We start from the raw sequence: 10,176 nt of genomic DNA, 5'->3' as shown, positions 1-10,176 counted from the left end.
GAACAAATGTAATCTGAACAATAAAGATTTTTTTTAAAAAAAGAAAGAAAAACAAAAGAGAAAAAGAAAAGAAACCCAGAAAGGTTTGAGCTGTGGGTGGAAAAGGGGGCTCAGTGGAACTAACCCCACAGGTGATCTGATTATAAATTCCTGACCCGACAGGGCATGTTGGGGAGTCAGACCCCTGACATATAACTTCTCTGGTGAAAGGTTTATCTTTGCCTTAAACAAGCCTGTCCATTGTTCTTGTGCATCTAGGTTAACATGCCCTTCTTACAAAACTGTTTTTCTCCGGAGCATTTGAGGTCTTGCTCCCCTGCATATGTAGTCAGTTTGGCTCAAATAAACTCATAGAAATTTTCTACAGGTGTGGAATTTTCTTAGGTTGACAGTGTAAAATATCCCTTTGGATATTCTGAAGGCTCAAAGAATTAAAGAATTGGAGCTGGAGGGTCTTTCTGACCTCCTGTCATTTTTCTAACTTTCTAAGGGAACCCAGAACCTGGGAGATGTTTGCCCCCAAAACCCTCTGCCAGTCACAACCTTATTTTTTTCTCAACTTTCACCTTCAAGATCCATTTTAACCTCTCATTCAACTTATCTATAATAATAAAATCGTAATATGCTAATTAGACTGGAAGTCCTTTTGGACGACCTTCTGGATAAAGCTGGGGCTGTGGGGGAAGCCCAGGTTCCGGGTGCCAGAGGGAAGCTGGTGCCAGCAGCCGGGGGAAGGAAGGCCTACTCTTGTACGAATTTTATGCATCGGGCCTCTAGTTCATATATATCCTATCTAATAATAGACAAACATGGTAATTGACCGTACCTTTGATACGCCTTTCATTGGCTAATCAGCATGATATGCAAATTAACCACCAACAAAGATGGCGGTTAATTTGCATATAACAGCTGGGAGGGAAGACTGAAGACAAAATGGAAGTGAAGCTCTACAGAAGGGAGCAAAGTAGAGGCGGTGGAGACAGGAACGGAGCCAAGACTGCAGACGCGGGAGGCCTGGGAGCTGAGGGGAAACCCAGCAGGAGAGGCTGGGAGCTGAGGGGAAACCCAGCAGGAGAGGCTGGGAGCTGAGGGGAAACCCAGCAGGAGAGGCTGGGAGCTGAGGGGAAACCCAGCAGGAGAGGCTGGGAGCTGAGGGGAAACCCAGCAGGAGAGGCTGGGAGCTGAGGGGAAACCCAGCAGGAGAGGCTGGGAGCTGAGGGGAAACCCAGCAGGAGAGGCTGGGAGCTGAGGGGAAACCCAGCAGGAGAGGCTGGGAGCTGAGGGGAAACCCAGCAGGAGAGGCTGGGAGCTGAGGGGAAACCCAGCAGGAGAGGCTGGGAGCTGAGGGGAAACCCAGCAGGAGAGGCTGGGAGCTGAGGGGAAACCCAGCAGGAGAGGCTGGGAGCTGAGGGGAAACCCAGCAGGAGAGGCTGGGAGCTGAGGGGAAACCCAGCAGGAGAGGCTGGGAGCTGAGGGGAAACCCAGCAGGAGAGGCTGGGAGCTGAGGGGAAACCCAGCAGGAGAGGCTGGGAGCTGAGGGGAAACCCAGCAGGAGAGGCTGGGAGCTGAGGGGAAACCCAGCAGGAGAGGCTGGGAGCTGAGGGGAAACCCAGCAGGAGAGGCTGGGAGCTGAGGGGAAACCCAGCAGGAGAGGCTGGGAGCTGAGGGGAAACCCAGCAGGAGAGGCTGGGAGCTGAGGGGAAACCCAGCAGGAGAGGCTGGGAGCTGAGGGGAAACCCAGCAGGAGAGGCTGGGAGCTGAGGGGAAACCCAGCAGGAGAGGCTGGGAGCTGAGGGGAAACCCAGCAGGAGAGGCTGGGAGCTGAGGGGAAACCCAGCAGGAGAGGCTGGGAGCTGAGGGGAAACCCAGCAGGAGAGGCTGGGAGCTGAGGGGAAACCCAGCAGGAGAGGCTGGGAGCTGAGGGGAAACCCAGCAGGAGAGGCTGGGAGCTGAGGGGAAACCCAGCAGGAGAGGCTGGGAGCTGAGGGGAAACCCAGCAGGAGAGGCTGGGAGCTGAGGGGAAACCCAGCAGGAGAGGCTGGGAGCTGAGGGGAAACCCAGCAGGAGAGGCTGGGAGCTGAGGGGAAACCCAGCAGGAGAGGCTGGGAGCTGAGGGGAAACCCAGCAGGAGAGGCTGGGAGCTGAGGGGAAACCCAGCAGGAGAGGCTGGGAGCTGAGGGGAAACCCAGCAGGAGAGGCTGGGAGCTGAGGGGAAACCCAGCAGGAGAGGCTGGGAGCTGAGGGGAAACCCAGCAGGAGAGGCTGGGAGCTGAGGGGAAACCCAGCAGGAGAGGCTGGGAGCTGAGGGGAAACCCAGCAGGAGAGGCTGGGAGCTGAGGGGAAACCCAGCAGGAGAGGCTGGGAGCTGAGGGGAAACCCAGCAGGAGAGGCTGGGAGCTGAGGGGAAACCCAGCAGGAGAGGCTGGGAGCTGAGGGGAAACCCAGCAGGAGAGGCTGGGAGCTGAGGGGAAACCCAGCAGGAGAGGCTGGGAGCTGAGGGGAAACCCAGCAGGAGAGGCTGGGAGCTGAGGGGAAACCCAGCAGGAGAGGCTGGGAGCTGAGGGGAAACCCAGCAGGAGAGGCTGGGAGCTGAGGGGAAACCCAGCAGGAGAGGCTGGGAGCTGAGGGGAAACCCAGCAGGAGAGGCTGGGAGCTGAGGGGAAACCCAGCAGGAGAGGCTGGGAGCTGAGGGGAAACCCAGCAGGAGAGGCTGGGAGCTGAGGGGAAACCCAGCAGGAGAGGCTGGGAGCTGAGGGGAAACCCAGCAGGAGAGGCTGGGAGCTGAGGGGAAACCCAGCAGGAGAGGCTGGGAGCTGAGGGGAAACCCAGCAGGAGAGGCTGGGAGCTGAGGGGAAACCCAGCAGGAGAGGCTGGGAGCTGAGGGGAAACCCAGCAGGAGAGGCTGGGAGCTGAGGGGAAACCCAGCAGGAGAGGCTGGGAGCTGAGGGGAAACCCAGCAGGAGAGGCTGGGAGCTGAGGGGAAACCCAGCAGGAGAGGCTGGGAGCTGAGGGGAAACCCAGCAGGAGAGGCTGGGAGCTGAGGGGAAACCCAGCAGGAGAGGCTGGGAGCTGAGGGGAAACCCAGCAGGAGAGGCTGGGAGCTGAGGGGAAACCCAGCAGGAGAGGCTGGGAGCTGAGGGGAAACCCAGCAGGAGAGGCTGGGAGCTGAGGGGAAACCCAGCAGGAGAGGCTGGGAGCTGAGGGGAAACCCAGCAGGAGAGGCTGGGAGCTGAGGGGAAACCCAGCAGGAGAGGCTGGGAGCTGAGGGGAAACCCAGCAGGAGAGGCTGGGAGCTGAGGGGAAACCCAGCAGGAGAGGCTGGGAGCTGAGGGGAAACCCAGCAGGAGAGGCTGGGAGCTGAGGGGAAACCCAGCAGGAGAGGCTGGGAGCTGAGGGGAAACCCAGCAGGAGAGGCTGGGAGCTGAGGGGAAACCCAGCAGGAGAGGCTGGGAGCTGAGGGGAAACCCAGCAGGAGAGGCTGGGAGCTGAGGGGAAACCCAGCAGGAGAGGCTGGGAGCTGAGGGGAAACCCAGCAGGAGAGGCTGGGAGCTGAGGGGAAACCCAGCAGGAGAGGCTGGGAGCTGAGGGGAAACCCAGCAGGAGAGGCTGGGAGCTGAGGGGAAACCCAGCAGGAGAGGCTGGGAGCTGAGGGGAAACCCAGCAGGAGAGGCTGGGAGCTGAGGGGAAACCCAGCAGGAGAGGCTGGGAGCTGAGGGGAAACCCAGCAGGAGAGGCTGGGAGCTGAGGGGAAACCCAGCAGGAGAGGCTGGGAGCTGAGGGGAAACCCAGCAGGAGAGGCTGGGAGCTGAGGGGAAACCCAGCAGGAGAGGCTGGGAGCTGAGGGGAAACCCAGCAGGAGAGGCTGGGAGCTGAGGGGAAACCCAGCAGGAGAGGCTGGGAGCTGAGGGGAAACCCAGCAGGAGAGGCTGGGAGCTGAGGGGAAACCCAGCAGGAGAGGCTGGGAGCTGAGGGGAAACCCAGCAGGAGAGGCTGGGAGCTGAGGGGAAACCCAGCAGGAGAGGCTGGGAGCTGAGGGGAAACCCAGCAGGAGAGGCTGGGAGCTGAGGGGAAACCCAGCAGGAGAGGCTGGGAGCTGAGGGGAAACCCAGCAGGAGAGGCTGGGAGCTGAGGGGAAACCCAGCAGGAGAGGCTGGGAGCTGAGGGGAAACCCAGCAGGAGAGGCTGGGAGCTGAGGGGAAACCCAGCAGGAGAGGCTGGGAGCTGAGGGGAAACCCAGCAGGAGAGGCTGGGAGCTGAGGGGAAACCCAGCAGGAGAGGCTGGGAGCTGAGGGGAAACCCAGCAGGAGAGGCTGGGAGCTGAGGGGAAACCCAGCAGGAGAGGCTGGGAGCTGAGGGGAAACCCAGCAGGAGAGGCTGGGAGCTGAGGGGAAACCCAGCAGGAGAGGCTGGGAGCTGAGGGGAAACCCAGCAGGAGAGGCTGGGAGCTGAGGGGAAACCCAGCAGGAGAGGCTGGGAGCTGAGGGGAAACCCAGCAGGAGAGGCTGGGAGCTGAGGGGAAACCCAGCAGGAGAGGCTGGGAGCTGAGGGGAAACCCAGCAGGAGAGGCTGGGAGCTGAGGGGAAACCCAGCAGGAGAGGCTGGGAGCTGAGGGGAAACCCAGCAGGAGAGGCTGGGAGCTGAGGGGAAACCCAGCAGGAGAGGCTGGGAGCTGAGGGGAAACCCAGCAGGAGAGGCTGGGAGCTGAGGGGAAACCCAGCAGGAGAGGCTGGGAGCTGAGGGGAAACCCAGCAGGAGAGGCTGGGAGCTGAGGGGAAACCCAGCAGGAGAGGCTGGGAGCTGAGGGGAAACCCAGCAGGAGAGGCTGGGAGCTGAGGGGAAACCCAGCAGGAGAGGCTGGGAGCTGAGGGGAAACCCAGCAGGAGAGGCTGGGAGCTGAGGGGAAACCCAGCAGGAGAGGCTGGGAGCTGAGGGGAAACCCAGCAGGAGAGGCTGGGAGCTGAGGGGAAACCCAGCAGGAGAGGCTGGGAGCTGAGGGGAAACCCAGCAGGAGAGGCTGGGAGCTGAGGGGAAACCCAGCAGGAGAGGCTGGGAGCTGAGGGGAAACCCAGCAGGAGAGGCTGGGAGCTGAGGGGAAACCCAGCAGGAGAGGCTGGGAGCTGAGGGGAAACCCAGCAGGAGAGGCTGGGAGCTGAGGGGAAACCCAGCAGGAGAGGCTGGGAGCTGAGGGGAAACCCAGCAGGAGAGGCTGGGAGCTGAGGGGAAACCCAGCAGGAGAGGCTGGGAGCTGAGGGGAAACCCAGCAGGAGAGGCTGGGAGCTGAGGGGAAACCCAGCAGGAGTGGCTGGGAGCTGAGGGGAATCCCAGCAGGAGCTGCTGGGAGAGGGAGGGGAAACCCAGCCGCAGTAGCTGGGAGCGGGATGGAAGCCTGAGGTGGGCTTCGCTCCCTTCTCTGCTTCGCTCCAGTCGCAGGAAGCCCTATTCTTGCAGGAATCTTCCTGCAACGGGCCTCTAGTGTATTTATATTTATATGTGAATAATCTTTTAGGTTCCCACCTACAAGAAGCTTGAAACACAGTAATCCTTGATGGTACACCTCCTTTCACATCCCAGGGGTGAATCAAACTTTAGCGAGAGAGCATAGAAGTGCAATGTGCTGATATTACAGATGAAGCAACCTTGGCTAAGAGAGGGGCAGGAAGTAGCCCAGGGTCACACAGCAGGTCAGGGACACAGCTGGGAAGAGGTTTCTGGAGCCAGGCCTGGTGAGCTTCCTACCACCAGCTGTCTGTCTACAGCGCTTGGGTGCGGAGGGCCTTCTCCCACCGTTCCTCAGAGAGCACCTCCATCAGACCCGAAACTCACTGAATCAGAGATCGGAAGTCCAGCCACCCCTCACGGCTGTGGTCAGACACCAGGAGCTTGGTTTTCAGAGCGGGACACTCAGAAGCCACAGAGTCCACCTCCGGGGCAAGGGCATCTGTGGTCACGATGCTCTGGGCATTAGACTCCTTTAGTCGGTAGAGAATGTCCTTGGCCTTCATCTGGGTTGTCCCTGGCATGAAGATAATCCCTGGGGCTGAGAAAGAAATTATCTGTTTTATTACCTGTTTCAGAACCATGGGCTTCAGGCCTTGCTTATCTGCATAGAAATCCCCTAACCTCTTGGTATGCAAAGACCTGCAGTATCAGTACCACCGGGCCACACCCCAAACCTACCGAATCAGCTGCAGTGTCAGCACCACCACGCCACACCAAACCTACCGAATCAACCTGCATTTAAAAAAATATATTCATATTGATTTCAGAGACGAAGGGAGAGGTAGATAGAAATACCAGTGATGAGAGATTCATTGATCAGCTGCCTCCTGCACAACGCACACTGGGGATTGTGTCTGCAACCTGGGCATGTACCCCAACCGGGAATTGAACCATGACCATAGGTCAATACACAACCACTGAGGCAAGGCAGCAGGGCAGAACCTGCATTTTAACAGGACCTCCAAGTGATTCCCATGTACATTCAAATTTGAAACGCTTGCCCTAACCTGTCTACTCTAGATGGGTGCAGCCAGTGGACAGGTGGATCCTACTTTGCAAGAGTTTACATGGGACGTGGGTGCACAGATGCAAGGAGGACAGAGTCTCTGACATCAGGAATAGCTGCATCCCAGCCCCCGCTTTTCTCCTCCCACCCCCTTCTCTTATCCCTGTGTCATTGGGAATCCCTTCTTTCCTTCATCCCTCACATAAATTAACCACATTGTCCCTTGAACTTTCCTACCCTCCCTCCCATCTTCTCTCACCAACAATTAGTTCCAGTATCTGTGTGCACCTATTGGAGTCTAACCTCACCACCCGATGCCTTGCCTTGAACTTCTGTGTTATTACCTGGGTAAGTTCCCCAGAGCATCGACGTTCCCCCCCACATTTCCTGTTGTTAGGACTAGAAGGCAATACAACCCTTGACAGCCATTTGGAAGCTTCCGGCCACAGGAGAACAAAGACCATGAAATGCTTTCTGGACACCAGGAAGCAGACCATGTAAGGAACTGGAACTGTCCTGAAGCCTCCTGATCGCACACCTGCACTCCATCCCCATTTCAAGCCCACCGGCTCAGCCCCCAAACCCACTGACGACAAGAGATTCCCACCCGTGACTGCTCATCAGGATGAAACTGCAGCTCCTGAGTGCTGCCATCAGCCCCTTGGCTCCTGGCTGTGCAGCCCTTCCCTTTGGATATCCCACTCCACCCTCCTTTCCTTAAATAAACTCAGTTTTCTTTAATCTCCTCTGAGATGGCCATTTAGCCTGACTGCCCACCACGTTCACCTTCACTTCTCTTCACTAACACCTGTGTCCTCTCTCCAGGAAAACAGCTCGCTCCCCATTCTGGCACTGAAGACGCTGCCCACGCTCCACCTTTCTCCCCACACCTCTATTCTCTAATTCAAAATGGCCATTCACATAGCCAACTCCTGACTCTAAGCCTTTGCATGTGCTAAGCCCGTTCTTGGAATTCCCTTTCTCTGCTTCTACTCCTCTTTAGTTATGCTTTTCCCAGAGGGCTCAGCTCATGTCTTAGCTCTACAGATGACATGGCTTCTTTATGCTCCCTCTGCTGTTGCTATTAATGTTTGATTCCACATGACTTTAATTCATTAATCCACTATTTTATGAGGAAAAAAAGAGTGGGAATATATAAGCTAGAGCATGAACAGACTGCTGTGTAAACATGTGATTCAACTGAAGTGATTTAAAAAAATCCATGAGTCCCATTCTGATTATAAATTAGATAGATAGATAGATAGATAGATAGATAAGCAATTAAAAGGGAAAGGGAAATTTCTACAGAAGAATGTTAACTAATGAATGTAGAGGGGGTGATATAAACAGAAAATCCTCATATAAAACCACCATAATAATATTCAACTCAGTCAAGAATCATCAGGAGATACTCAAACCATGGGGTGAAAGACAGTGGGGGAGCAGGATAGTCACTAGTCTCATAAGTGTTACCCCACAGACATCTTACTAGTCAGGAAGGGAAAAGGTGCCCTGACAAAGTTGAATACAACTCTTCTAATGAGATAAACAGTATCACGGATGGAAGACAAAACAACTGCGTAGACCCTCATGTGATGCACTGACAAAGACACAACACTGTCCTCCCAGCACTCCTGCTAAGATGTTTTAAGATGAATATAATCATGAAGCAAGAGTCAGAAACACCAATTTGTGTGCACCTCCTGCAAAGCAACTGGCTTAGGCACTTCAAAATGTCATTGCCATGCAGAAAAGGCTAGAGAGCCCTTCTAGATTAAAGGAGACCGAGAAGACATGACAAGTAAATGCAATGCATGATCCTCAATTGGATTTTGGACTTAAAGAAAGAAATGGCTGTCAGGGACATGATGAAGGCAATTGGGGACTGTTGGCTATGGATAGCTATCAGGTAACACATATTGTACCAACGTCAGACTTCTTGTTTGATAAGCCTGCTCTGGTGATGGTGAAGGAAATGTCTGGGATCCAGGGTTTATGGGTATTTACATGGTATTTATGGGTGTCACAATGTCTTTAGCTGACTCTGTAATAACTCAGTAGGGGGCTCAAATATGGCAAAAGGTTAACAGTCAATGAATTTCAAAAAAGTAATAATGTCTGAGACCGCAAGGGAAAGTGTGTGTGTGTGTGTGTGTGTGTGTGTGTGTGTGTGTGTGTGCGTGTGACCTTGCTTTTGAGCATATGTGAGGGTGAGGGAGAGAGTGAGGGATAAGGGGTAAAATATGTGAGGTCTGAGAAAGAGAAAGACTGTGAAGAAGAAAGAATGTAGGGACGAGGAAGCACCTAGTGAAGCATCCATCTTATATAAAAACTGCTGTTTGAACTTTTAACCCTGCATTTTGGGTTCTGTAATGCTTGCTGGCTTAAATAATAAGGAAAATAAGACTACTCCGATTTCAGAGAGGCCATTAAACCTTCCCCAGACGAAGTTATCAGTGCTGGCACCAGGCCAAGCCTTTGGTTGAGGCCTCAAAGCCCCAGCACATAGGGGCTCTTAAGGAACTTGCAAAGGGGACCAGAACAGAACCCCATATTTGGGAGACAGAGAGGGTAAGAAAGTATAAATACAGGAAACTTTCTGTGTGACAGGGCCCAGAATTTGAGAGGTAATTTTCCTCTGGGCCCGCGTGTAATAATAATAATAAATGTAACTCCATCTCTGTAAGCGTTGCTTGGTTCTTCTCCGGTTTTCTGTAACTCTAGTGTTCCTGGACCAGTTGGCTCCAGGACATCCCTAAGGTCTCTACGGGTCTCTCTGAGTCACTGACCTGTTCGGATGCAGCCCATGGCCACCAGCCACCACTCAGGCAGTCGAGGCAGAATCAAGGCGAGACGGTCTCCCTGCTGCAGGCCACAGGTCTGCGTGAAGACGTTGGCTGCGCGGCAGGTGAAGTCTGTCAGCTCTCTGAAACTCCACTTCACTTCGTCTCCTTGGCTGTTCACCCACCACAGGGCTGGGTTGGGGCCTCTCTTGCCTTCCTGGTCAAGATCACACACCATGTGTTACTTCCTGCTTCACAGGAAAAGGGCGCTTATTTCCCCAATCCACTATCATAGTCACATTCCATTGTATTTTATTTATTATTATTATTCTTTTTTAATCCTCACTCGAGGATATTTTCCCATTGATTTTTTGAGAGAGTGGAAGAGGGAGGGAAAGACCGAGAAAAATATGAATGTGATTGGTTGCCTCCTGTATGGGCCCTGACCAGTGCCCGGGCCAGGGAAGAGCCTGCAATCGAAGCATCTGCCCTTGACTGGACTCGAACCTGGGACCCTTTGGTCCATAGGCTGATACTCTATGCACTGAGCCAAACCAGCTAAGGCCTGATACCTCATTTTAAATCATTTAAAGAGCCAAGGAAAGTTAGGGTGTGATCCAGCCAACTTCTTCTGGTCTACTGTAGCCATCCTCCTCCCAAGTCATATGAAACCATGAATAGCTTCATGTCTCCAATTGAAGACTTAAAGCTCCATCCCCACGTGTCTTAGTTCCATGTAGACAGTGTGTTCCTCTTTGTGCCCCAGCATTCTCATCTAGGAAGTGGGGACAATATTACCTAGAAGGTCGTAAAGTCTAAATGAGTTATTTAATGAGTAAAGTGTACATAACAGTAGGTGCTCAATAAATATGACTATTATCATAATTG

The 10,176-nt window shown here is 54.4% G+C and overlaps 1 protein-coding gene across 1 annotated transcript in view; it reads right to left on the bottom strand.

The window, feature by feature from the left end:
- The window catches only part of LOC102260013 (acyl-coenzyme A synthetase ACSM1, mitochondrial), a 36,681-nt gene extending 27,150 nt beyond the window's left edge, over window positions 1–9,531 (bottom strand). Inside the window, exons 1-2 of the mRNA XM_014542949.1 lie at window positions 9,295–9,531; window positions 5,821–6,031 (exon numbers count right to left, since the gene is read on the bottom strand). Coding sequence (XP_014398435.1) covers window positions 5,821–6,031; window positions 9,295–9,526 — 443 coding nt within the window. The 5' untranslated portion in view covers window positions 9,527–9,531. The remainder of the gene's footprint in view (window positions 1–5,820; window positions 6,032–9,294) is intronic.
- Between the last annotated feature and the right edge of the window lie 645 nt (window positions 9,532–10,176).

Source organism: Myotis brandtii, unplaced genomic scaffold (assembly GCF_000412655.1).
Source record: "Myotis brandtii unplaced genomic scaffold, ASM41265v1 scaffold317, whole genome shotgun sequence".
Taxonomy (NCBI): Eukaryota; Metazoa; Chordata; class Mammalia; order Chiroptera; family Vespertilionidae; genus Myotis; species Myotis brandtii.
This window is presented reverse-complemented; position numbering and strand designations above follow the sequence as displayed.